The sequence below is a fragment of the Bos grunniens genome, chromosome 3 (genome assembly GCF_055505025.1).
Source record: "Bos grunniens cultivar Pamir isolate PY7600 chromosome 3, Bosgru_T2T1.0, whole genome shotgun sequence".
Lineage (NCBI taxonomy): Eukaryota > Metazoa > Chordata > Mammalia > Artiodactyla > Bovidae > Bos > Bos grunniens.
Window position 1 is genome coordinate 107,350,077 of NC_141167.1, and position 27,129 is coordinate 107,377,205.

Below are 27,129 nucleotides of genomic sequence, written 5' to 3' on the forward strand. Positions count from 1 at the left end.
CAGTTCATTTAACAAACTCTTCAACACCAAAGACACTAATTCTCTCGGTGGCTGGTAGAAGGAAATTAGAGCCTGAGGAAGACTTCTCACTGGTGGAAGACACTAGAGCCCAAGACTTTATGAGGGAGACTCGAAGACAGTGTCGGGAAGGGACCACGCTGTGCTGGGGGAAGATGTCTGTTCCAAAGCTGGTAAACAGTGGGGCAAAGGTCAACATGGGTGAGAGGAGAGGTCACCGGTCACCTTCAGACTGCAGGAAGGGAGCACCTACTTGGAGCTGGGGGCCAGGTGGTCCAGGCAGGCCCGGATGTACTGACTGTAGTAGTCGCCCTGCTCCTCATAAAAGGTGGTCTTGGTGCTCAGGCCCTGGAGCGTGGCCTGGAGCTTCAGCAGCTCTGCTTTCCTCCGTTGCTGGCGCTTGCGCTGGTTGCGGACGTCCTGGGGGTGGGGGGACCAAGGCAGGGGTGAGTCGACCCTTCCTGGCAGGAGAGCCTCAGGGCCTGACTCAGGCCCAAGAACAACTTACTGTGAGGATCTTCAGGACAAGCCGGAAGAGGAAGACTTCAAGGCAGTTTCTCTAGGAGGCAAACAACCTCAAGGACCCCACCCCAAACCCTCAAAGGATGTTTCAGGGCCTCCCTCCTACTGAGCAGTAACAGGATCAAAGCTTGCTTTTTAGTAAAAGAGCATTTTAAGAATACTCCCTTCCCTGACTAATTTTGAGACCTTTCCTTCAAAAGGGCCCTTGGAGGTCGCTTGGCCTTCCCCTGGCTGGTGACAATCTTGGGTGGGCACTTCCCAGGGAGAGGCCTGCCCTTGAAGTGTCAACACTATGAACATGTTTACACACACATACAATCTCTCCCTCCCTCCAGACCATTACCTTGGCCAGTTCATCCACCAGCCCCTGGTAGCCATCCCTGGCACTGACCAACCCCAGGCCCTCGAGTCGGCGCAGGTTCCGCAGGACACGCCGCTGTTTCTCTGCCAGCGGCAGGAGGGAGTGGGCCGTCAGTGAGCGGTGTCGTCGCAGCGGCTCCGGGGTCTGGGCTTCACAGGCCTGGCGTCGGCACATCAGCCGCTTGTGGGCTGCTTCCTGGGGGGCAGAGAGGCTAGAGGGGTCTAGCGGGTGCTGACATGCTGCCCCATCCATGGGTCCCCACCCTAGGGGTGGTGAAGAACATCACAGTGTACAACTTCATAGACACTGAAGGGCCCCGTGGGCCAGGACAGAGGACGAGTGGCCCAGGAGACCCAGCAGAAGGACGGCATAAAAAGTCCGGTGGACACTGGCTGCGACTCCCCAATAGTGGAGATTTGTGATGGCTCCAGGGGACCTGGGGGCATCTCCCTCCTTCTGTCTCATGTTTTGGGTCAGGCCTATACTGGCTGTCCCCACCTGTGCTCTGGGAAGACCCTGGCTGAGCCTGTGATCCAGCTGGTCCAGCTTGCCCCTGGCCTCCCACCCTTAACCACCTTCTCCTGCCTTCAGGCCCTCAAGCGGCCCATTCCCTATGCTGAGCGCCAGCTCCTTGGTGCTCTTCAAGGGAGTCTGCCCAGTCTGCCTCTCTGCACCCCCGACCCCTCCTCCCACTGACAGCAGGGCTGCAGCAGGACCGGTTTTCCTGCAGGGCTCACTCTTGTTTCAGTGGGGAGTAGGGAGGAGCTGCAGTCGTAGGACTCTGCAGCCTGAGGGTCTCTTGGGGTTAAGGGCAGAGGCCTCAGCCCTCCAGAGCTCACATGACTGGTGAGCAAGGTGTCTGCTTGGAGCCAACTGTGGGCAGGGCCCCAGGAAAGGAGCCAGCTATGCTGGAGTGGGGTGGACGAGACAGGACCTGGCAGCCAGGATGCCACTCACCTCCTCCCTGGAAGCTGAAACGGATAGGATATCCTGGAGGGAGTCTCCCGAGTGGAACTGCATGATGTCAGCTAGCATCTGCTTGGTGCTGCAGAAGGAGGGGAGCGATGGGGGAAGAGGTGAAGGACGGGGGAGGGTCTGGACTGGGGCTGGCGAGGGAGCTGCCAGTAAGTAGCCCTGCCCTGCATGATGGCTGCCCGGCATGGCTGGAGGTAAGGAAAGAGAGGACGTAACAAGGAGGAAGACCCAGGGGGACCGATGGCCTGTGACACCGAACCACCACGTCTGAACACACTGTACTCTCTTATGCCTCTGTGTCCTCTGCCTACAGTGCCTCCCACAAATGGCCTTCTTTTGGGTCCTTTGGCTGAAGGATGCAGTTCCTCCTCTGTGAAACGCTTTCCCATCCAGGGGCCCCTCTGAGCTCTCAAGCACCCGACACCTGCCTCCCTCTCGGTGTCCTCTGACATGTGTTGGCCTCTAGCCTGGCCCCGCTGTGAGGCCTTCCGTGGCAAGACAGAGCTGAACACCCAGCTCATTGGTTTATTCAGTGAATGGATGAGTGGAGAGGCCGTCTTGTTGGCAGGGGAGTCAAAGTGGTGACCTGGCTCCTCTCTTGCCTAGATGACCAGCCCAGGCCTGCTGGGGGTCCTGCATCACATTTGTAGACTTGGGGATGAAGAGGTCCACACCCATCTCCTGACCACGGTTCACAAGGCCAGGGGATTGATTAGAACACGAGTTCCTTCACCTCCTGGCTGTGGGACTTCAGGCAAGTCACTTAGCTTGAGTTTCTTTCCTCCACTGGAAGGCAGGGAAACCATCATCTACCTCATTGGTTGTCCCTTACATTAAATGAAGTGTAAGAAAGCATTTGGGGGACTTCCCTGATGGTGCAGTGGCTAAGACTTTGTGCTCCCAATGCAGGGGGACCAGGTTCAATCCCTGGTCGGGGAACTAGATCTCGCACGCCACAGCTAAAGATCCCACATGCCTCGGAGATTTCGCATGGTGCAGCTAAGATCTGGCACAGCCAGATAAATAAACAAACAATAAAAAAAGCAAGCACTTGGTAGACAGCACAACAACACGCAAATAACCATGCTGCCAATGTCCCAACTAGTCCTTTGCCTTCGGCCACAACGCGGAGCCAAAAGCTGAGGCCGCCAGAAGGAAAACAGCTGAGGCCGCAGGAAGGGGAAGGCCAGTTAGGCTTGGGGGAGAACTTCTGGAGGGTAAGAGAGTCTGGGAGGAAGGCGGGATGGCCACTCCAGAGCAGCCAGCTTGCTGGCCCGGGGAGTCCTAGGGGGCCAAGGCTGTGCTCCCACCTCAGGAGCAGGCTCTGGCTGTTGGTGTCATCAGCATCTGTCTCCAGTCCTTCAAACTTGTTGGTGAGAGTCAGGGACACTTCTAGCTTGCTCAGATCCACGTTCCCATCCATAGCTACATTCTCCCCTGAGGCAGGTGAGGAAGGAGAGAGATTAGCACACGCACAGATGGGGCCATGGTGAACATGCTGCTCCACGTGCCCCTCTGCCTCTTCCCACTCTGTCCCTCTGACCACCCTGTACCCTCAGGCCCTGAGCACCAACAGAAGGGCTGTCACCCGCATAGCTAACCCTCGTGTCTTTGCGGCTGTGCCTCTCTAGGCCAGGAGCTCTTCCTGGCTTTCTTCTATCTGTCCCCCGCCCTGCCCTGCCCTTCTGCCTCTGGAAGCCAACTTCCTTCCATTTCACAGCTCTTGAAATCTACCCTCAACAGAGATGCATTTTGGGACCCAAAACAGGCCATTATCCCTCTGTCCTATCTCATGTGATTTAACATCACATTTATATGATGGTACAGGGTTCCATCAGTCTGTGTCCATCTCAGGACCAGAGGGAAAGAGGGAGTGTGTAGCCAGCCTCCTGGCACATGTCCCAGACTGAACAAAAACTCGAGAGGGCACGTTCCAAGGCCCTGCTCACCTGCCGACCCGCCCCTCCTGCAGGCCCCACCGCCCGCCCCAGTGTCAAGGAGGGCACGCACCGATGAGGTCAGGGACAGTGGGCAGCTCCCCAAGGTCCTCCAGGAGCTCATGCAGGGGGTCTCGGTGATCAGGGGCGATCCAGTCCTGGTGTTCCAGCAACAGCTGCAGGATGGGGGGAGTAAAGGAGACACAGAGTTTGAGCCACGCCTTCCTTCCAGGGCCAGCCCACCCACCCATTGCCCCAAGCTTGCACAGGCCCTCACCCTGTGCGTGTTGACGAGCTCCCCCATGGTGATGTACACCATGGGCTTGGCCACAGCCACCATGTCTGAGTACTCATCCATTGCAAAACGCTCCTCTGGCTCCAGCACCTGGCAGGCTCGGCAGATGAACCTCCTAGCTCCAGAGGGAAAGCATGTGAGGGTGGGGTGGTCCGGCACGCCCCTCACGTTCTGTGTCCATCAGCCTTTCTCCCGCCTTGCCGGTGACTGCTCAGCCAACTCTGCCTCTGTGCCCCCGTCCACTGCCTCACCTCTGCCAGTGGCCCCCTCAAACCAGCTTCCCTCTATAGCCCTCTCTCCTCTTCACTGGGAGTCCCTCCAACAATCTATCCTCCAGCCCACTAACGATCCTCCCCGCCTCCCTCCCTCACGGATTTGAGAAAGTAAGTTGTGCGTGAAAGGAAGTGGTCTGTGAAAAGAAGATGGGAAGAGGAGGAGAAAAAGGAAACAGAGAGGAACAGGAAGCTGGGGCCAAGACCTGAACTTGAGGTGCGTCTCTTCCAGATAGTCATTCAAGACGCGCAGGTGCTGGCTCTCCCTGGGGAAGGCCTTGCCGGCCGCAGCGTGCTGCAGGACCTGAGCCACAGCCCCCAGGGCGTGGCGCTGGGGGGCCGCCAGCGCGCCACCTGCTGCCATGGCCACGATGTCGAAGGCGTCGGGGGCCACCACAGCCGGGTTCAGGAAGCGGTAGTATAGGAGGTTCCCCACCACCTGCGGGCAGAGGAGACTATCGTAGAAGCGCCTGTGGCCCACCTCCACAGCCCCAGCCCCGTTCTCTCAGCTCAGCTAGTTGGAAGGAGCCCCTGGGTCAATCCCATCCTTGTATAGAAAACAGACCCAGAGCAGAGCAGCAACTTGCTCAGGTCACGCAGCAAACGTTAGCCATAGCTGGAACTAGAACCCTCCCTGACAAGCCCAGGGTTGTATACTGGGAACTGCTGTCCTGGATGCCTTCCCACCTGCCACCTGAGCCCTGCTGGTGAGCCAGGCTTGACTGACGGGGTGGAGAATATTCGCCTTCTTGGCTTTTTATAGCATAGGTGTTTTTTTTTTGGTGCTTTGGTCTCATTCTGGGGGTTCACAGCCACCATCAGGGCAAAGCAGAGCTCTCAGGGTGGGGATGGGCGACACTTGCCTTATGGATCTCGCTCTCTGTGGCATCGGGGAACTTCTCTGCCAGAGTTGTCTTCAGGACCTTGGCCACGTATCGTATCCCGTACCTGGGGCCAGGCAATAGGTGCACTATGGCCCTGCCCCCATCCCAGCGCGAGGGCCTGAGTGCCCGCCTCTCCTTCCCTGGGCATAGCCACACCAGAACTGACCCTCCACTTCCCATAGCCAGCTCCCTGCGGCTTCCTCCAAACATCTCTGGGCCTTGTCCCTCCCTCATGCCCTTGTGTCAGCACCCAGGACCAGGGCCCAGCCAGCTCTCCTGGAGCCTCCAGCCTGTCTCCAGAGCCTCTTCTTTGGCCCCCTTTAGTCTCTCCTGGGGACACCCCAGATCCCAGTGTCCATCCTGCCTTCCCCACAGAAGCACCTTGAGCCTGTATGTTCGGTGTCTGACACCTACAGCCAGAACCCCATCCCAGGACAGCCCGGGAGGCTCTGTTATCACAGAGCATCTGTGCGGGCCTGGTCTGGGCTAGAGGCAGGCCCAGGAGGACAATGAACTGGAGTAGAAGCATCTGGTCCTGAATCCACCACTAACCAGAGATGTCAGCTCAGGCTATTGCACTCCCCTTACAAGTTTGTTTCCTGGTCTGGAAAATGGGACTGCTCATTCTTGCCCTCTCTATCTCCTAGGGCTTCTGTGAGGATCAAGTAAAATTATTTTTGTGAAAGTAATGGTAGAGTGCAATTCAAACGGCCTCCCTGGTGGCTCAGATGGTAAAGAATCTGCCTGCAAGGTGGGAGACCTGGGTTTGATCCCTGGGACCTTATTATTATTATTCCTATTATGGATGTGCCACCTAAAAATTTAATTAAATACTTTAAAAAGCTATTGCCTCCTCCTGGGGTACCAGGGAGAGAAGTTCACAGCTCACTGTGTGCTTTCCTTTATCAGTCCTAGGACAATCTTTTCTGAATCCTAACTGTAAATCCTTAATCCAGTCTTCCAGGTCTGGGGAGCAGGGACATGAGCTCTGTGGGCTCTCCTCTCCCGCATCCCCACCTTGCCCCGGGCACCACTGAGCACCAGGAAGGCTGGTTGGATGAGTGAAGATCTAGAGGAGACCCACCTTGTCAATATTTTCAATCATTTGCTTTTCAGAAAATAATTATTGACTAAATTTTAAGAAAGGAAAAGACTTTTATAATGTGCTTTACTGGTGTGAAGTTTTCTTATTTTTGACTTTATAGACTGAAGAATTTTATATTTTCCACCACTTACATTCAGACAATCATATGTCCCCATAATCACTTGAGGTAACTTTCTCTGGCCCAGGGATGTCTTGACTGCCCACTAGATCCGTGTGTGCTATAATCCCGCACAAGTCTCTAGCAGGGGCTTCACACCTTCTCCACCCACCTCCTGGAAGCCTGTGAGCACCCCCAGCCCAGTTTCCCTTCCTGCCTGCCACCCTTCAGGACTGCTCTGCTCTCCCCACCATGCCCGAGCCCTCCGGAGATCCATGCCTAGGCTGTTGCACATACGGAATTTGGTCCACAGATGACATGATGGCTGCAAGAAACTTATCAGTCACGGTGAGGAGGTTGCGGAGGGAGATGTCCAGTCGTCTTTGGACTTCAGGGTGGCTCAAAGCCTGCTCTGGGGTGACATCATAGGGGAGGTGGCTGTGGGCAGAGAGAGACAAACTATCAGCCAGAAACCCCTCCCAAGGCCTCCCCTCCCTGAGGCTCCACCCCTTAAACTTATCTCACTACAAGATCTCATACATACATGCTGAGGGCAGCCCAGGGTTTAGGCCAGAATAAGAGAAAGGACTCAGAGAGGACTAGAGTGATGTGGGTGGAAGAAGAGATGAAGCACCTATGGGGAGGTAGAAGAGTGTAGGAGGAAATAGAGGGCCTGGGGTCTGTGGAAAGATCCCAGCGGGAACCAGAGGAGACCAGGCCTGCCCTGCAAGTCTCTGGTAGTTGTGGGGATGCTGAAGGCTGGGCCAGGGCCTTGCCGTCCCCCCACCTGGATGCCTGTGCGCCATCCAGAGAAGCCACTAGCACTGCCTACTCTCCTCTGTGGCTCCATCTCCCTAGTACCTATGCACCTCAGTTAATGCCTCCAATCTAGAAGGCCAATGTATTTCTTCCACTACCTCATTTGCCTATTCATCTATAAATCTGAATATTCAGCTATATGCCTATCGATAAGGAGTCCGATCCCAACTCCCAGTATATCTGACAAATCATTTGCAAGCACTGACACAGCAATTATACACATTTGCATATTCATCTGGGCTCACTCTATGTTAAGCGCACCAGGTCCGGTGTCATTTACATCAGTTCCATGTTAATTACCAGAGGGGGTCTAAAAGGCTACCTTATTTCATCCTATAGGGCTGGTGTCATATTTACATAAATCAGCAAGCTCATTTATATGCCACCTTCAAAGCGCACTCAAGCTTCCCCAGTGAGGCCCAAGACCAAGCTGATCAAAGAGAGCTCTCCCTCTGCCCATCTGCCCACCTGCGCTGCCCTGTCTGGGCCTCAGTCTGGTTGATCCAGCTCTTGTAGAGGTGGACAGGGTCTGTGTGGACACTGAGCATCTTGTCCTCCAGCACGTCCTGGATCACCTTGCCCAGGATCTCCCGGAGGGCACTCTGCCCCCGTCCGTTCCGATAGAATCTCACCACCAGCCTCACCACAGTCGGGTTGCCTGTCACCATATCCTGGGGCTTCTCCACCTTTGACCTGTGGATTAGGAGGTTATTGAAGCTGGTCTCCTGCCTTGGTATAGAAGAGCTGCTTTTCCTTTTGAGATTTTCTTTAAAGCCTGTGCTGGCATCCCTCCTCTTAAGGACAGTCCTGTTAGGTCTGTCTCAGCTGTGATGTTAACATGTCAGCACATGTCCTCCCCCCAGGCTGTCCCAAGAGATGCCCTGCCTCCCTGGGAGGCAGAAAAAAGAGGTCTTCTGAGTCCATTTCTACCTTCAAACCTCAATAAATTGTCACCTTGTGAAGGAGCCAACAGTGGCATTTCTTAACCCCTTCTCTTCCCATTCTTTTTGCTTCTGGAAAACCTACTTGATCTCCTCCTGGAGTGCTGCCTTGAACAGCTGGAGCAAGAGATAGGCCTCTCGGCTGTTGGAGGCATAGTTGTACAGACTGAAAATCACTGACTCCATGAATTTGGTGGTTTTGTTCTGAGGCATCTGAAAGATCAGCTTGGCCAGGTAGCTGGGTTGAGTCTGAAAGCAATGGGGAGATAGGAATGGCTGATAATGTACCTCAAGGACTAGTGATCAGATAAAGAAAGGCTTTGCTGACTGGAACTAGGAATAGAGAGCACTGCTACACTTTCTCAAGGGTCCTAGGAACATTCCAGACAAATGAAAGGAGGCAGTCTCTTTCCCTGGGTACAAGATGTTAGGATGGCAGGAAAGGACTCCTGGTACGCAGGTGAGGGCTTAGACATGAAGGCCTCAGGTCCCAGGCCCTCAGGAGAGAATAGAGATGTCTCCTCCCAAAGCCCTCTGCTCACCTGGAGCAGGTAGAAGAGGTGTTGGTAAGCTTCTAGCTTCTGCCGTTTCTCTTTGCTCAGCGACTTTAATCCCTTCTGCTTATCCAGAACCATCATATCCGACAGCTGTTCCTTATTCTTCTTGGTCAGCTTCTTGCAGTGGGAGACCACTTCCTGCCGGGACGGGGGAGCAGGTGATACAACCCATCCAGGCCAGCACAGAGCACAGAACATATGGTCTAGAGTCAGTGCTTTGAAGAGCCTGGGCTTTCTGCTGTGCAAGGTATTCAAGCCATGAGCCAGGGGGAGACAAACGGTTCTAGGATGAGGAAGGGCCTCCTGCTGTCCTGAGACTCCACCTGGCACCTCTGCTCTCACCAGGTGAGTCTCCAAAGAGAGCTGGGTTGCGGGACTGAGGCGCCAGGTCTGTCCATTTCTGCTCTGACTTCTCATTAGCCTGTTGTACAGAGTTGAGGTGGAGATACTGCTGCATCACTTCTGCCTCATCACAGCATATATGTATGGTAACTGACAGGTTAAGGAGCTCTCATATCTATTTTCACATCTGCCCTGGTGAGCACTCTCATTATTCCCACTTTACTAATGAGGAAACAGACTGAGAGGTTAAACAACCAGCCTCCAGTTGGTTGTTTAACCTCCAGCACTAGGAGTTAATCCTCCATCACTAGGAGTCAGCAGAGCCGGGCATTACAGTTTTATGTCCAGTGCTCTTTCCATTATATCATGTGCCCCCAACAAATGACTAGAAGGGCAGAGGACCGCTGGAACAAGGAACTAAACCAGATGATAAAATCTAGATATTTAGAAAATATCTGATTAGCAACCAGAGAATGGCCAGCATCACCTCTCCAGAGGCCACTAGCTAGATTTCGGGTGGGCCCCTCACCTGCAGGGTAATTCGATTCTTCACCAGCAGGCCAATCTTAATATCCATGAGATTGAGGTCCTGTTCCAGCTGCTGATTGGACCGGATCTTCCTGACCACCTCCTCCTGGAGCTTCAGCAGCTCTGCCTCAGCCAAGAAGTCCTCCTGGCTTTGATTCAAGAGGTGGACAAATCTGCGTACCACACTGAGTGGGGGGTGGGGTGTGTGGACTGGCAGGAAGAGATGAGGTACCAGGATTAGACATGTCCTCACCAGACACCTCCTCGCCGCCCTCTTCCCCAGTAACCCCACCCTCAGTGTCCATGCTGCTTGAAGCCAGCAGGTACCCAACTCCAGTTCTTTTCTAATGGTTCTGCCTGCAGCTGGAGGGCAGTGGGCAGCCTCCCAGCCAGTCCTGTCTCTGAACTCCTTGTCTTATAACCAGGGATGACACAAAAGCTGCTTTCCTCTGCCTGTGTTCCCCCTAACCTGGGCCTATCTCAGTGTCATCCCGCCCTAAAGTCAGAGCCCTAGCAGCTTCTGATGATCCCCTAGGGCCCCCCCATTCTGATTCATTCCCACCTCGTGCCAGGTTGACTTACTCATCCTTCATCCCGAGTCTACTTCCACCTAACAGCCTCCACGCGGCCCTGCCTGACCCTCATACAACAATGGGTTTTATAATATAGGGAGATCAGAGCTAGATGGATTCTCCTTGAATCTCTTTTGGAATGAGCATTTGAGCAAAGAAGAGTCTCAGGGCTGAGCTACAGGGAATAACAAGAAATATCCTGAATATTTATTGGAAGGACTGATGCTGAAGCTGAAATTCCAATACTTTGGCCCCCTGATGAAAAGAACTGACTCATTGGAAAAGATCCTGATGCTGGGAAAGACTGAAGGCAGGAGGAGAAGAGGATGACAGAGGATGAGATAGTTGGATGGCGTCACCAACTCAATGGACATGAGTTTGGGTAAACTCTGGGAGTTGGTAATGGACTGGGAGGCCTGGCGTGCTGCAGTCCATGGGAGTCGCAAAGAATTGGACATGACTGAGCGGCTGAACTGAACTGACTGAACTGAAGACATACAATTTTCACTATGGAACAGAAACTGCTCTAAGTGCTTTACATACTTTATACACTGTAACTTACTGATGAGATCACTCAGGCACAGAGAGAGTAAGTAACTTGCCCTAGGCTACACAGCTAGTAAGAAATAAAAGGGTCAGTTATGGAAGATGAACAAAACTAGGCCTGGTCCTTAAAGGCTATTCAGTAAAGGAAGCAGACAATTAAACAACTCACTACAGTATGGTTTAGTGCTCTGAGAGGGGCAAGCATGGGGGCCTTTGGGGAAGTAAAAGTGTGCCACCAAAGGCCGTGTCTGGAGCATGGAGTGGAGGGTGCAGGTAGGGGGGGGACAGGGCGGGGGCTAGTGAGGCCAGAGCTGCAGGAGAGGCTGGGTCAGAGAGTTTCAGAAGCTGCACTTAGGAGGCTGGACTTTATCCCCAGGGCGGTGAGGCATCCTGACATGTTTTAAGAAGGAGAGTGATAAGATCACAAGGTTTAATAAACTAATTTGGCTACTGCACGGAGGACAGATCTTTGAGGAGTGAAGAGTCGTGGAACCAAAGTCAACTGATGGCATCTTGGATTCAACAAGATTCAGCACTTAACTCATTTGATCCTCACAACAACTCGACCTGATCCTTATCTCCATTTTATAAGTGAGAAGGTGGAGGCAATAAAGAAATTCAGTAACTTGCCTAGGGCCACATGGCTAGTAAGTGGCAGTTCCCTACGTGGAGTGGGACTAATGAAGTTGGGAGACACACCAGGGAAAAAACAAATTCTTCCAGAAAAAACTATAAACTAAGGAAGAAAAAGAAGATAAAGGATGCCCCAGGGCACTGGTGTTAATCTAACAGCAAGAAAGAAAACAGAAATGGCCAAGCTGGGGAGAGGTAAGGAGGGAAAAGCAGCTAGTTGCCCAGAAGCAAATGGGCTGAGTTTCTGTGGTCAGAGAGGGGCAGGGGCACCCCTGCCACAGGACAGGGTGGGAAGAGGGACTGAAGAGGTGAAGGAGATGATTCCTGGACACTGTACTCAACCTTGAAGCCCAGAAGTGTGGTCTCGGGCCCAGGAAGGAAAGGGGCCCACCTCTTCAGGAAACCCAGGGCTGGAGGCCAACCTGGAGATGGACCACTAGTCCACTTCACCAAAAGGAGGCAGACTTCCAAGGCTGGGTTTCTGGGCTTTAACACAGGAATCAAGAGGGCTCTGAAGGACCTCTGTAAGCCTTTAGGGAGATGTTCAACTATTGGGAACCATGGGGCAGGAAGATGGAACCCCCGCAAGTTCCCCAGGACCACAGAAAGGACTCCAGGTCTGCCTTCCTGTGGGTTGGGCCACTAATGGGGTTAGAGTCATGGGTCAGGGAAGAGGGCAAAGAGGGGGAAGGCTGGAACTATAGGGAAAAGAGCCTTTCCTTCCCTTTTTCCTTCCCTTTCCCCTTCTCTCTCTCTCTCTTTTTTTTTTTTGCTTTTTTGACTTGTGTCATAGTAAGAGGAAGAAAATCAAAGCCTGGTACAGACAGTAGCTGGTTTGAGGGACTTTTCCTGTGATGAGGTTATCTGTTGCTGGGGTGGGGCGGGGGGCTTTTGTCACCAGCCCTGTCCCACATTCCTGCACTTGTACCTTCCCCTAACCTGCTGTGTGGCTCCAGGAGGGATACCTAGACCTGCCTGACTCTCAGGGGACTCCTATCATTCCCACCAAACTGGGGGATTGGCAAAGGCAGGAGCACACCTCCTCACTCCTCAGCCCACTTTGGGTCCTATGGTGCATGCTCAAGGTTGTAGGCGTTAGCTGTTGGTGAGAGAAAGGCTCAGGAAGGTCAGACCACTTCTCCAAGGCCCCTGTTTACGGGGTGGTATGGCTTTCTGCCTCGTTCGCTGTTGAAAGCCAGGAAGCTCACAAGGACAGTCACTTGCACAGACAGAGGAGGGAAACCAGGCACTTTACCTAACATCCTGTAGTCATCCCGGGCTTTTCTGGCTCGGAAAAATGCCTGGATCTTCACAATGGAGCTAACCTGTCATGAATGCAGATGGAAAAAGGACTGTTGGTGGCCCCTGCCCTGGTCTCATGGATAAAGGTGGGGTATGGGGACAAGGGAAGCAGAATGACACTCACATTCTTCTGGAAGTAGCCCAGACGCTTCCGGTATCGCCTCCGAGCTGCCCACATCCGGGCCCAAGCCTGGATCTGGGGGCAGAGACAGACTGACTCAGAGCTCCAGGCTCAGGGCCCACCCTTAGACCCAGGCCAATTCAGCCTTCTCCAGAGGTCATGGGAGGTGAGAAGACTACAAATGGCTTTCAGAGGGTCCTTTAAGAGAGCCAGAAACCCACCCAAATCATGGGAGCTACCTTGATTACGGCATTTGTGTTCGCTTTTAAATACTGCAACCGTTCCAGGTAAATCTTCCGCTGTCTGTAACCACGCCAATGAGCCTGCAGATCAGAAGCGGGAGAAAGATGATCCCAGCTGGTCCCGATGGCCCTGAAAAGCTTGTGGGAAAAGCTTCGTTCTGGACTCTCCAGAAAAGGGTGGTGGGGAGGCAGGAAAGGAGAGTGGAGAGGCAAATTTGGCTCTGTCCTCAAAGAACTGCCAACTTCATGGGGAAGACTAAACATCTGCATGTAGCCACTCAGGCCCTCTGCCACACTCCCTGGACCCAGCAAACACATACTCACGCACACAAACTCTGACGCATGCACTATGCAATCAAACATACATTTATAACCAACACCTCCTCACAGAAACAAGAGTTAAGACACAAGCTTAAAAGATATTAGTAAAGCATACACTTACCGACTTCACCACAGCATGTACCATATCCCCTACAACATACTCATCCACCCATAAAACCACTACCCATAGGACTTCGCTGGTAGTCCAGTAGTTAAGAATTTGCCTTGCAATGCAGGGAATGTGGGTTTGATTCCTGGTCAGGCAACTAACATCTCACATGCCATGGCGCAACTAAGCCTTCGTGCTACAACTGGAGAGTCTGTGATCCGCAATGAAAGACCTTGCGTGACACAGCGAAGATCCTGCGTGCTGCAATTAAGATCCAATGTAGCCAAACAGATACATATTAAAAAAAAAACTACCCACACACCATCACACAATCCAAAGTCTGGAGACGTGCATGGTGCAATGGCTGGAAAGTGTGTGCAGGCACAGAGCTGTGTGCCCACCATCTCTGCCAACGGCCCTCTGGGCAGCGGGTCATTCATGTTCTCATAACTCACACTTCTCTTTACAACTCTACCACTTAGCTCTGAACCTCAGCTCTGAGCAAATTTTCCCTCCAAGGTCCCTAGTAATTCAGCTGTCAGGCTGATGGCCTTTCCTCGCTGACTAGTCTGCTGCAAAGGTGTCTAAATGACCCTCTCCTTAATAATCACACCTGCTTTGGTCTCTAAGACACAAATCCCATGACTCCCTTCTGTTTTGGTGTCCTTCCTGTGGGCCTTTCCCCCTTCACCCCAAGCTTGTGTGAATTTTCCTAAAACACTACTTGGATCATGCTTCTCATAGCCCCAGTTTCCAGGACATCTCAACCATCTGATCCCACACTCCTGTCTGACTGTCTACTGGTTCCTACATCCTTAAGAAGTCTAGCCACCTCAGACATTTCACTTTCTTTCAAACATGCTTTATGATCTGCTGCCCCAAACCTTTGTCCATCTATGCCCTTACCCCAGCCCTATCTCTACCTACTGATACCTGTGTTTTAGGGCACATATTAAACTCCTCCTGGGCACTCAGACCCTGGAGGACACTCTGCCGCTGAAGATGTCATGGTTTAGTGTGTTAAGTGCATTGACTTTCAGGGACTTCCCTGGTGATCCCGTGGTTAAGACTCTGTGCTTCCAGTGCAGGGGGTATGTGTTCAATCTCTGGTCGAGGAACAAAGATCCCAGATGCCACATGGCACAGCCAAAACATTTTTTAAAAGAGCACCCCCTTTCAGCCAACTGCTCTTCCAGCCTTTCCTAAAGCCAACTCTCCTGGGCAGGCTTTCCACCTAAGACTCACACCGTCCTTCTGTTGGGAAAGATATAAAACAGGCAGCTTGGTCCCATGGTACCAGCTGTCTATTTTGGAGCCTAGAGGCCAGGGAGCCCCAAGTCTATGTCCCTTCTCAGCACTCCTTCCCCTCCCACTCCAGGTACTGCCTGACACACTGTTAGTTGTTATAGGAAAAGGCGGAGGGGTCTCCTCTCTGCTTTTACCACCCACCCATCCCCACATGGCTTCTCCTTCAAGAGAGAAGGCCTCTCAGTCTGGATTGGTGAGAATTTTGACCCTGACTGGAGTCCTGGCCAGGGTTAGAGCTCTCAGGAGACCCAAGCTGCTTCGTTTCTGACTCTCACTCTCCCTAGCTGGAGGGCAGGTGGCCTGGGGTTCCGGCCCCCTCTCCCTTCTCTGCCTCCCAGACCCAGGCCAGAGTCAGCACAGCTCTAGGATGGGTGGCGAACTCACTTTCTGACTCTGTCCCCTCTCCCACTGTTGGTGTGGCTTCTCTGCTCCTTAGCTGGTGTGAAATCCCAGGCTGTGTTCAGGAGGATTGATTGAGACACTAAATGCTGATGGCTAAGGTTCTGAGTTCTGGGATCAATGCCCCCAAATTTAACATCTCATAACGGCTTTCACCAATAGAGCATGTCCCCACACTAAGTGCTACATGTAATTTTCCTGCTTTACCCTCACAACCAGCATGAGGCAAGCACCATATGAATAAGGAAACCGAGGGCTGGCAAGGGCTCGGTAGGCGCCCACAAGTAACAGGACCAAAACGCAAACTGCAGCCTCAGGACCTAAAGCCTGCGCGCTCAGTGCCCACGTATTCCATATCACCATCGAGGGCATTTGCCCGGCTCTGTGCCTCCGGCTCCCTCAGGGTTCTCTGCTATTATCCGTGTGTCCCCACTATCACAACATCTAACACCCACTGTATTCCAGTTCCTGCAATGGAAGACACGTGAGCACGCATCTGTGTCTCACACACCATCTCTCACCCTTGCCCAGTGCCAAGTGGTATCCTTTGCAGATACTGGGCATTTGGAGGTGTTCATTAAATAAAGTCTCTTTACACTGCCCACCTTGCCATGAGACCCTCCAGAGCATGTCTGCCTGAGGAGGCCTCTGTTTGCTCAGCTCCCACCGTTCCTGGCTTGGAAAGCACCTCAGCCCAACGCCTCGTGCCTGAGTGACTTATGGGTCGGTCTCAGAGGCCACACTGAACCACCCAAAGGGTGGAAGAATAAAAATGGAAAGGGCTGGCTGGAGAGAAAGGTAGAAGTGCTTTCCCCAAGGGAGTCCATCCCTTTTCTGTTTAACAATCACCACTACCACCTCTTCACTACTCCTTTCTAGTCCTCCTGGTGTCTAAACCCTGATGTCATGCTAAATCTTATTCCGCTCTCTCTGTGGGGAAGCTAAAAAGCAGCTCTCATACCCTCTGGATGGTGATGATGAGGACAACAGTAACTAGCATTTGCCTGTGTTCTTGCCTATCTGCCAGGTACTGTTCAAATGTACTTTAGATATCACCTCATAACACCCTAGAAGAGGGGTTCTACAACTTTCAGATGACTAGTTTTCAGATGAGGAAACTGGGAGAGAGTAAGTAATTAGTTAACATGGTGGAGAGGGGATTCAAACCCAAGTAGTCTGGGCTCCAGCATCCATCCCTTACTACTACTGCACAGAGGCCAAAAGATCTCCCCAACTCCACTCAGCAAAGAAGCAGCAGGAGGAACCTCTGAAATTCAGGGAAGCCCAGCTGTGCCACCTCAGAAGGGCAGAGTCCGCTACCTGGATCTTGACAACTGCTGGAAGCCAGGTCCTCAGAAAGTGGGAATGTTTCGCAAACTTCTGCCGGACCAGGAAGCCGCGGAGGCGGGCCTGGAGCCGGATGATGAAGCCCACGTTGGCCTTCCAGAGCTGCTGGCGGTCATGGGCAGTGGTGACCTTGGTGACAGCTGACTGCAGAAGTGGAAGAAGAGAGGGCCTGTGGTGTCCTGGTGGGTGGGAGCCTCTCCCACAGGAAACCTCCCAACCACGAGCCCCCTCTCTCACAGGGGCTCCACCAACCTGGATCTCCTTCCAAGTTAGGTGGGAGGTGTTGAGGCGGCAGCCAGGGGGTGGCTCCCAGGTCCCCTGGAAGGTCTGCAGGTGAAAGTAGTAGGCAGTGCCATCCTTCATGGCATGTTGAACCCAGAGTGCTGTATCTCCTAAGCAGAAGCCAAATAGGCAAAGAAGGCTCAGAGGTGGTGAGAGGTAGCTGGGGCCGGCCAAGAAGGGGAGAGGTAAGGTGAGGCCACTACCTGGGCGCTGCTTCTTTGCCATGGCATCTTCCAGGAGCCGCTGGTAGCCATCGGCACAGTCGGGAACCACTCCTCGGAGGCCCACGGAAGGGTTCCTTAATACCCGTTCTGTCTGGGCTGCTTTGCCCTCCTTGATGGCTTGATTGATGGCAGCCACACCAAGAGCCACTAACAAGGGTATAGAGAGGAAGTGGTCAACTTTTCCTTGAGCCCCTTCCACAGGCTCTGTCCTGTCTATTGTGAAGGAATCCAGAGAAGGAGGACTCAAAATCACGCTGTGTGATGGAAGGGACAAGGACATCCCAGGATGGACAGATGAAAAGAAGCAGCATGCAGCTGTGCTTAAAGGGAAAGGTAGCAGTCAAGGAAGGCTTCCTGGAAGAAAGCAGTGTAGGGCTGGGCTGTTGTTTAGTCACTAGTCATGTCTGACTCTTTTGCAACCCCATGGACTGTAGCCTATCCAGCTCCTCTGTCTATGGAATTTCCAAGGTAAGAATACTAGAGTGGGTTGCCATTTTCTCCTCCAGGGGATTTTCCCAACCCAGGGATCAGACCTGTGTCCCCTGTATGGACAGGCGGATTCTTTACCACTGAGCCACGAGCGAACGCAGGGCTGGACTAGGGCTTGGTAAAAGGAAGGCTTGTACAGAAGTTCTGGGGCAAGACATGGTCAGAGACACCACAGGACAGTTTCATAGGAGGAGAATAAAGTCCAAGAAGTGGGGGGAACTGATGTAGCCCTTGCCTTCCAGTCACTAACAGACATACAGATGGATTCCAGACACTGAGAACTAACATCATCAGCATCCCACACAAGAAGGCCAGTGTCTGTGCTGACTCGGCCTTTACTTTTCCTCAAAGCCAACCCCTCTTTGCCAACTTCAAGACTAAACATTCTCTAACCAGAGCTAACTGTTGAAACCCAAACTCAAGCTATCAGTAGAAAATGGGATGAGTTTTTGGCCCCCACCTGTTTCACATGCTCACACTGCAGGAGGAAAGCGCACACAGGAAGGCATAGAAGGAGGCAGTGGGTGGACCAGGGGCTCTCGACTCCAGAGGATTTCCTGCCCAGCTGACTGCTAGGAAATCCATCCTATGGTCAAAGCAGCAGCCCTCCTGTTCTCTTTCTGGCCTGCCTCCCCAAATCAGTTGAAATGGAGAAGGAGGTGACTGGGGAGGCTACCTGACTGTCTAGGCTCCCACTGAGCCCACATCTCCTCACCTCCCCCAAACCCTCTCCCCTCCAGTACTGCCCCCCACCTCCACCCCGGCCCGTTTACTTCTCTGAGCTGCATCTGTATCCTGGTTGGCTCTAACCACTTCCTGGCGGATCTCTTCCAGCCACAGCACAGCTTCAGGATCCCCTGTCACCTGATAAATTGAGAACAATGGGATATGATGAGAGTTCAGGCTGGTCTCCCCAGGTTCCCAAGCCCAGGTGCCCAGGGGAGCCAAACTGCAGGCTGACTTGGGGAGCCACAGGGATAAGCAGTCTCTGTGCCCCTCTGCCAACCCTGCATGGGCACAGCCATGTGGCTCCCTTGGATTGCTGCCAGGCTCACAGGGTTCTTCCCCACCCTGCTTTCAGGCCATGTGTCAACTCGGCTGGGCCGTAGCACCCCAGAACCCTCTGAAACCTTCAGCATCCACCACGCTCTCAATAGTTCCCTTTCCTGCCCTTGTGCCTCAGCCATGTCCAGGGAGAGCCCACGTCGGAGGGTGACGGGCTCTCCCCACTCCTCCTCCCTGTTCCCTTATGCCTCAACGCACAGCTTCTCAGGCCAGTGCTGACCCTGACCTCCACCTTCCCCTTCCTCCCCAGGCTTCTCTGCCCACAGGTCAAGGTAGCCTGTGCGCACCTCGCTGTCAGGCTTGTTCCCTCCCTAGATTTACCCAACCCCAACCCCAGAATCCGCTCCCTCCCCACTCTCCTCATTCATAGAGGAACTTTCTGAACTAACATTTTATTGAGCCCTGGTGTTCCAGGCAGTGTTCTAAAGCACTTATGAACTAACATTTGTAAAGCACATAAGACAATATTTGGCACAGGGTGAGAACTCGATCAACATTAGCTGGTGTCCCTGCCTTATTATTTCACTTAAACCTTGTATCTCTGAGGTAAGTTTATGATTATAACAAGCTTGTAGGTGAGGAAACTGAGGCCCAGAGATGGTGAGTAACATGTGCAGGGTCAGATGCCAGGATCCAAACTCAGCTAGTGTGGCTCAGGACTAGTAGCCCTCAGCCACTCTCTATGCTGCCACCGACTCCGGGCATTACAGGCTCAAAACCCTGCCACATCCGTCAGCTCACTTGGTTTCTACCCGCATTCCAGTGGGGAGATAGGACCAGGGCATGTAGTGTTTTACATAGTGTATAAGGAGAGCTCAGGGACGTTAGGGATTTGCTGTAAGTCACATGGCCACTGAGCGTCAGAGCAGGGAATGCAGCCTGGGTTCTCAGCCCCCCAGACCTGTGCTCTTCCCACACACAAGGTGCCCACAGGCCACTCTGTGCTGTCAACTGGACCTCTGCCCTTCTTCCCCAAGGCCAGATCAGAAGCCCCCTGCCTCCCATCCCCAGAAGGGACCATGTCCATCAGACTGGCTTTCCCAGGGTGCATACTGGGCACAGCTCTACGCACAGGCGATATTCTTCCTGTGCTTGTGACCAACCCAGCCAGCCCAAACCTCACCTGGGCCTTTCGCCTTTTGGCCGCCATGAGGAGGAGATGGTACCGAGGGGCAACGGGAAGGCTGATATCATCCAGGCTGGCAGCAGGAAGCAGAAGGGAGGAGAGGGTCTTCTCAGGGTTGTCCTGGTCCAGAGCCTCATTGATGAGGCTGACCGCAAGGACCTCTGGGAAAGGGAGATGGAGGTGGGCGGAGGGCACAGGCTTATGGCTAAAGGACGGGGCTGTCCGAGTTGGGCCGTCATCCCCCTGTCCTGGACTCCACTCACGATCAGTCTCTTCCTGGACCTGGGCGTTGACCTGGCTCACTGCAGCCTGTAGGTCATTCCAGCTCAGGAAGGCCCCATCCACTCCACGTATCTGTCGCAGCTTCACCAGAGCATCAAAGTACCTGGCAGCCAGGTGAGTGAGGATGAGGGGGGAGCGTGTGCATCACCAGCCAGAGGTCAGGGGAAACTTCTGGACTTTCCACGCTTGACCTCCAGGACATCACATCAACCTCACAGGCTGTCCTTTCTGAGTCTCCTCTGCCAGTTCCTCCTTCACCTCTAAGCAGAGCACCCCAAGACTCAGTCTTCAAGCCTTTCTCTCTCCATGCTCACATTCTAAGTGATCTCACCTAACCTCATGGCTTGACGCACCATGTGCTAATGACTCCCCAAAGTACACCTGCAACCCATTCATGAATGCCAGCTGCCTGCTCAGCATCTCCACATGAATGTCTGACACTCACCTCATGTTGAACTCACATCTTAACTCCTGATTCCCCCACTTGCTCTGCATCTTCCACAGTCTTCTCCATCTTGGTAAATATCCACTCCAACTTCCCAGGCCAAAAATCTTGAGGTCACACCTGACTCTCTCTCATACTCCATATCCACCACATAACCAAATCCTGTCAGTTCAGCTTTCAGAATATATCCAAAATATGGCTCCTTTTCACCACCTCCACTACCGTGGCCCTAGGCCAAGCCTCCATCAACTTGTGCCTGCATTACTCTGACATTTAACAGGTCTCCTTACTTTTCCCTTTTAACCTATAGTCGAGATTCTTGGCACAGCAGCCAGAGCGATCCTGTTAAAAGTAGATTGCATCACCTCCCTCATCACTCAGATCCCTCCCATGGCTTCCTCCTCACCTGGAGTAAAAGCCAGAGGCCTACATGGTCAGGTATCTGAGATTTCACCTCCCATTATTCTCCTCCCCTCCTTCCACCCCACCTCATGGTCTCCCAGTGTTCTGTGAACACACCAAGGACACTTCTTTTTCAGAGTCTGTGCTACAGCTAGCTCATGGCAATCACGTATGCCATTTAGGTCTCCCTCAAAATGACACTCTTACCAAAGAGGCCGTCTATAACCATGCCAAGTAGCAGACACAAACCACGCTTACCAGGCCCACATCCTTTATCCTCTCTGCCCTGTTTTATTTATCACCCTGTATGCTGTGCTTAGTCGCTTAGTTGTCTGACTTTTTGCGACCTCATGAACTGCAGCCCACCAGGCTCCTCTGTCCATGGGATTCTCCAGGCAAAAATACTGGAGCGGGTTGCTATGCCCTCCTCCAGGGGATCTTCCCAACCCAGGGATCAAACCCAGGTCTCCCCAATTACAGGAGGATTCTTTACCGACTGAGCCACCAGGGAAGCCCATTTATCACCATAGCTCTCCTTATCATTTAACGTATTTGTTTTTTGCCTCTCTTCCTCTGCTAGCACAAAGTCAGATGACAGCAGAATCTGTGTTTTGTTCGCTATTGTCCCCAGCACCTAGATTAGTATCTGGCACGTGAGTGGGTACTCAAACATTAGCAATGAAAGATTAAATAAATGGAGGAAAGGGGAATGACTGTGAACCCAACCATTCCCAGAAGAAACACAGGTCAGGGAACTGCAAAAAGACCCAGAGACCGGGCCTGGGCCCAGAAACAGGACATCATGCAGAAGGCTAGCCTCCGAGCACAAGAACTTGGGGTCTTGGCTACACTCTCTCCATCACCCATCCCCTCCCTCAGCATGCTGCTACACCTTTCTTACCGCTGAGCGTTCTCCCTGTCCACCTCAGCCAGGCCCGTGGCGGGGTTCACCAGACTGCTCCAGAAGCCACTAGCATCCTTGGCTTCCAGAGCCCAGTTGATCAGGACCACGGCTGAGAGCATCTCCACAGCCACAAAGAGCTCCTCCTGGGCCAGCTCCTGCAACACAGGGAGGGCTGAGTCTCCACGGGCTGGTGAAGGGCTGGGGGCCCAGCTGCCCTCCTGCCCCCAAGCCTCTCCCACATCCCAGAGTCTACATCTCAAAACCCCTACGGCCTAATCCACTCACTAATAATTAAACTTAATAATGCTTACTACGTATTCAATGTATAAGTACTTAGCGCACACTATCACTTAAGTTTTCTAACAAGCCAAAGAAGTAAGTACCATTGATATCCCCATTTCACAGATGAGACCATAGTTAAGTAACATAAGTTAAACCTAACTGCCAGACACCAGAGCCCACACTCAACCAGTGAGTTCTACTGGTCCCTACCACACACTAAGAACTGCACTCAGCCCTGGGCACACAGAGAGGAAGAGAAAGTAGGCCCCTCTGTGCTATACCACACACCAAAGGGCCCCTTTCCTGCCCAGTCTTCACCCTGTGCTTGGCCCTGTCTGGAGCACCCTTCCTGTCTTCTACAAACAGAATGCTGCAAATAATTAATAATAATAATGGCTAAAACTTTCAGGCCAGGCTCATTTCTAAGCACAGATGTTAACTCATTTAATCCTTACAACAATCCTATGAGATAAACATATTATTGTTCTGATTTTATACATGAATCGAGGGGCAGAGGAGGTAAATAGTTGGCTCAAGGTCACATAGCTGGGAAGTAGCAGAGCTGAAATTTAACTCAGGCGGTCTGGCTCTAAAGTCCACATTAGTGGCTATATCTTACTTCTTAGGACTTATTTTTTGCTTCCTTGTCATAGACTTCCTCACATTCACTGAGACCAGCCCCTTCCCAGGTGCTGTGCCTGGACTTGAGGCTCTGTAAATGCCTGCTGTGGGGAGGATTCTCTGTTGAGTCTCCTCTCTTCCAAGACTTCCCAGATTTACCCCAAGCTCTGCCCCCTCCATTCTCCTACTGTGAAACTGTCTTCATTCGCATCATCTACACCTCCCTCCCTGTCTCTGCTTGGACCCTCGGATGTGTTCTAACTTCTCCAGCAGGCTGGGAAGGCCCTATCACTTCACCATCAGAGAAGCTGTATGGACGAGGGGAGGCGGGATAGCAGAGTGGTAAAAAGCATAGGCTTCAAGTATACTCGGCTTTGCATGCACTCCCAGCACTGCCAGCTATAGCCATTTGGGGCAAATTACTTAACCTCAGCATCTGTTTCTTCATCTCTAAAATGGAAATACTACTTATCCTATAGGGTTCTTTTAGCATTAAATGAGTGTTTAAAGCAGCGTTTGCTCAAAGGTATTTGCTATTATAATATACCCAGGATGGCAAGGATGGCAGCCCCCCTCCCACCCCTAGTCACTTGTCAGCATTTAACAGTGCTCTCATGGGTGCTCTGGACTGACTGCTCTGATCCCTCCAGCTGCTTGGGAACCCGAGAGCTGGACCCTCACTTCTAGGGCTTACCCCCTGCTGCTGCTGCTGGAGCACTGCCAGCTCCTGCTGGTACACAGCCGAGGCAAAGGGGTACACTGGAGGCAGCTGGGCTTCTGGGCACATCAGCTCCTTCACAGTGTCAGCTGCCACTCCCCTCCGGATAGCTTTGTTGATCCTCTGCACAGCCCGGAGCACTGCAGGGGAGGAGAGAGAGGCTGTGGAGGCTGGGCATCCAGTGCCATTTCCATTCTCCTAGCTAAATAGATTCTGCTGGCAATCTCTGAGTGGAAATGGTTTTGAACCTCTGCTAGGTTCCAAATGTATTTCTAAATGTTCAGGAGGAAAAGGGGCTGGGTCGCTTTAAGAAGAGGTTCTGGAAGAAGCAATTTGTCAGGCCTAGAAGTGGAGTAGCTTAGCAGGTAACAAGGAGTGGCTGTCATAGCCGAGGTGAGTTCCTAAGGTGGTGAGCGCAAGACTGACAGGAGGTTATGGGGCGCAGCTAAGATGAGGTTGGTCAACCTCCAGAGACCAAATCTTGATGACAGGGCACAGGAATAGGGAACCTGCTTCAAGGCGGAGCCATTTGGGCTGCAAAGGGGCCATGGTACATCAATGTAGTTTTAGTTTTCAAATGCTGGGGCTTATAAAATGCCAGGCAGATATGGGCATTGCCATCAAGGAGCACAAAATCTACTGGAAAAAAATAAGGATACAGAATTACTACATGGCATTGCTGTCACGGCTATGAAAGGTATTTCCTTTCCCCACTAGTACCCTGGCAGTGCAGGGGAGGGGAGACTTCAGGGGAGAGAGGAGGACGATTTCACAGAGGAGGAAGCTGTGAGGCAGCTCTGTGGGACATTTTTATCTGGTTCCCACCGGTGACAATGTGGGGGAACTGTAATCTAGAGGACAGAGCCTGGCAGTGGGCAAGGCTGCGGCCATCAAGCAAGAACAAGTTGTCTGACCCGGCTAGGCTGGTGGGATGTGAAGAGAAGGGTCGGAGAGATATTCGGAAGGTCTCACATACCAGGAGGAGGAGGAAAAGGGACTCAAGTCTTGAAGAAATACGGAAGAACCCGTGAAGGTCTGAAGGTGCGCAACAAAGAAGATCAGATCAGATTTGTCAGATTACTCTGGCACGAGGAAAGAACTGAGTGATAAGCAGACCATTAGCCAAGAGTGACCTGGGGGCTCCGCAGAGCCTGCCAGACAAAGGTGAAAGGTGACCGAGCAAGTCCAGACAGAGGCAAGCATTCGCGCCAGGTATGGTGACCACAGGCCTCTGCAGGACGCTTGGGGCTCTGTTTTCCTTCATGCTTGCTCTCCAGGTTGATCCCCTGGGAGGGAGACAATCACTAACTCACATTCTTTTACTGAAGAATTCTATCTGTATAGCATAATTTTAAGGGAAACTTAGCTGCATCACGAGTTTCTCTCTCATCTGGGCCATCACTATATTTTGGAAGCCAAAGGAACCCAAGCAGGTTGAAACGGTCAAAATACAGGGCAAGTGCTTACAAGGAAACTGCCTGCCCCAGGAGTTCAGCCTGGTGCAGAACTGACTGTCATTATCTCCAAGGCCTTAATGAATTTAACTGTAGCATCCCTCTAGGGAGCCAAGAATAGGGCATACTAGGTGGCAGCTGGGAAATGGAGCAGCAGTCTGCACTGCTCTGTACAGAAGCCAGCCAAGGAATTACACTCTTCCAAGAACCAGGGATACAGCCAGACCAGGTCTCAGCCTGGAGGTGACTTACTGGCTTGTTCCTGATCACCCTTTATGTTGGCCGCAGCCACACCAGCTTGGACCTCCTCCTTTTCCAGAAGCTCCATCAGGCCCAGCTCCTGGAAGAGGGAAGAGATGCAGTAGAAGAGAGTCCTCCTGGGGCCGTGAATGTGCTTCAGGAGCAGCCAGCGAGCGCCCCAGGTCCACCCAGTCGCCTACCCTCAAGCCCACCTCCCCCCTCTTTTGGCAGACTAGCCTGGCCCGCCCAGCCCTAGGAACTCATCTCTAACCTCTGGCTTTTTCTTACCCAGCAAACATCGGAAGTAACAACACAGGCAACACAAATATAGTGTCTGGGAGAAAGTCAACAGCATTGAAAATAAGATTGCTAACTTGAAGCCTCAACTCAGCAATGGCGGAGCATATCACTGCCTATCAGGATGCTCCCCGGGGCCCCCTGGTCAGCATGAGAGGTGCTCAGAGGGCAGAAGCTGACCAATCTGGTCCATTAGACTCTGGGGTAATTTAACCATTTAAATAGGCTTCCCTGGTGGCTCAGATGGTAAAAAATCTGCCTGCAATGCAGGAGATCTGGGTTCGATTCATAGGTGGGAAAAGATACCCTGGAGAAGGGAATGGCTACCCACTCCAGTACTCTTGACTGGGAAATGTCATGAATAGAGGAGCCTGGCTACAGTCCATGGGGTCGCAAACAATTGGACACAACTGAGCGACTAACACACACACACAGCATGTAGTCAGCATGTACTAGATACAAAGAATTGACGGTGGTGAGGCTCTCCACCATCCCATAGTCAGATAGAGAAGGTAGCAAGTCATAGACAGAGCCTGACCTGCGCTTTCTGCTCTCTGTCTGAGCTCAGCTGTTCCAGGTACCAGTCCGCAAAGTCTCTCTTCACTCCTTGCAGGGTCAGGACAGGGTCTTGAAGAGCGTCAAGCAAGGCCTCGGGGCTCTGTCTTTCCAGGGCATCATCAACAACTTCTAGGGCCCCATGGACTGAAAAGACCAAGACTCCATAATGGAAAGCCAACCCCTCATCATTCCCAGCTCAGCCCGCTTCTTTTCTGCCCAGGGTTACCTCCACCCCTGCCCCCTGGGCTCCTAGGACCCAGCCTAAATTCTTTAGCTTGATCCTCATGGTCTTCCCAGCTCATCACTCCAGAACCTGAGGATACCCTTACCCAAACAGGCAGGTACAGACTCCATCCTGGGCCTTCAAGCAGCCTCTCCTGCCCTGATCCCCCATCTCCATTCATCCATCCTCCAAACTCTCTTCTTGAAGGACCCCACACCAACTGCCCCCAGCGCCAAGGGCTGAATGGCCTTCCCCTTTGTCTCTGTCCTCTCCATGGCTCTCCATTCAAACAGAAGCCCCCTTGACAGAGACTGCTTCTCCAGACACTGACAGATGTAAAGAACACATATAGCCTTGACTTTGAAATAAAGGTTGACCCAAGTGAGGTCATGGGCCTTCTGGCCTGAGAGAAGCTAACCTCAAAACTCCCTGGGTGGGGGCTAATCCCTCAAACCTGTCCTGGCCTGTCCCTCTTACCATTGACATGGTTGATGTTGCCTTGGATTTCTGCTTGAGTTAGGTAGCAGTCATAGATGTCCTGGCTTTCTCCATCATTCTGCAAAAACTACATTGAGAGGGGAACCTGGGAAAACCAGTTCAATCTTTCTTACTCCTCCCTCCCTGTATAACTATTTGGACCTCTGGGGGTCTTCTCAAAGCCAAAGATCAGTCTGGTTAGAAGGAATCTGGGGAAATTGTATGACCTAACCCCCTCCCCCGCCAGCCAGTACTAACACAGTTAAGCTGAACTAACCTTGGGAATCTCCAGTCCAGTCTCATCCAGTTCTACATTCCAATCTCTTAGCCCTGCCCCAGAACCTTTTCCCCCATTGTCTCTTCTGAATTCTTATCATTCTCCTCAGTTCCTCTCCTATTTCTCTATAGTAACTGACAAGTTAGTTTCTCCAGGCAACTTTACTCAGAGACAGGACAGACAGGAGTCCTGGTTTCACTAGAGACTTTC

General features: G+C 52.5%; 1 protein-coding gene across 5 annotated transcripts in view; it reads right to left on the bottom strand.

Moving 5' to 3' along the window:
* Window positions 1-27,129, bottom strand: part of IQGAP3 (IQ motif containing GTPase activating protein 3) — a 39,421-nt gene that overhangs the window by 2,338 nt on the left and 9,954 nt on the right. For 2 of the 5 annotated variants that reach the window (XM_086393339.1, XM_086393343.1), the window contains 27 exons: window positions 26,643-26,730; window positions 25,923-26,101; window positions 25,100-25,187; window positions 23,370-23,533; window positions 21,770-21,927; window positions 20,003-20,124; window positions 19,737-19,900; window positions 18,322-18,412; window positions 17,039-17,206; window positions 16,806-16,945; window positions 16,527-16,697; window positions 13,067-13,150; window positions 12,831-12,902; window positions 12,660-12,729; window positions 9,655-9,863; window positions 8,769-8,921; window positions 8,312-8,475; window positions 7,754-7,978; window positions 6,764-6,904; window positions 5,244-5,328; window positions 4,587-4,819; window positions 4,091-4,223; window positions 3,887-3,989; window positions 3,187-3,313; window positions 1,859-1,946; window positions 884-1,096; window positions 272-438 (listed from right to left, as the gene is read on the bottom strand). In XM_086393339.1, coding sequence (XP_086249465.1) covers window positions 272-438; window positions 884-1,096; window positions 1,859-1,946; window positions 3,187-3,313; window positions 3,887-3,989; window positions 4,091-4,223; window positions 4,587-4,819; window positions 5,244-5,328; window positions 6,764-6,904; window positions 7,754-7,978; window positions 8,312-8,475; window positions 8,769-8,921; window positions 9,655-9,863; window positions 12,660-12,729; window positions 12,831-12,902; window positions 13,067-13,150; window positions 16,527-16,697; window positions 16,806-16,945; window positions 17,039-17,206; window positions 18,322-18,412; window positions 19,737-19,900; window positions 20,003-20,124; window positions 21,770-21,927; window positions 23,370-23,533; window positions 25,100-25,187; window positions 25,923-26,101; window positions 26,643-26,730 — 3,800 coding nt within the window. The remainder of the gene's footprint in view (window positions 1-271; window positions 439-883; window positions 1,097-1,858; window positions 1,947-3,186; window positions 3,314-3,886; window positions 3,990-4,090; window positions 4,224-4,586; window positions 4,820-5,243; window positions 5,329-6,763; window positions 6,905-7,753; window positions 7,979-8,311; window positions 8,476-8,768; window positions 8,922-9,654; window positions 9,864-12,659; window positions 12,730-12,830; window positions 12,903-13,066; window positions 13,151-16,526; window positions 16,698-16,805; window positions 16,946-17,038; window positions 17,207-18,321; window positions 18,413-19,736; window positions 19,901-20,002; window positions 20,125-21,769; window positions 21,928-23,369; window positions 23,534-25,099; window positions 25,188-25,922; window positions 26,102-26,642; window positions 26,731-27,129) is intronic. The other 3 variants (XM_086393342.1, XM_086393340.1, XM_086393341.1) reach the window with 3 other exon arrangements.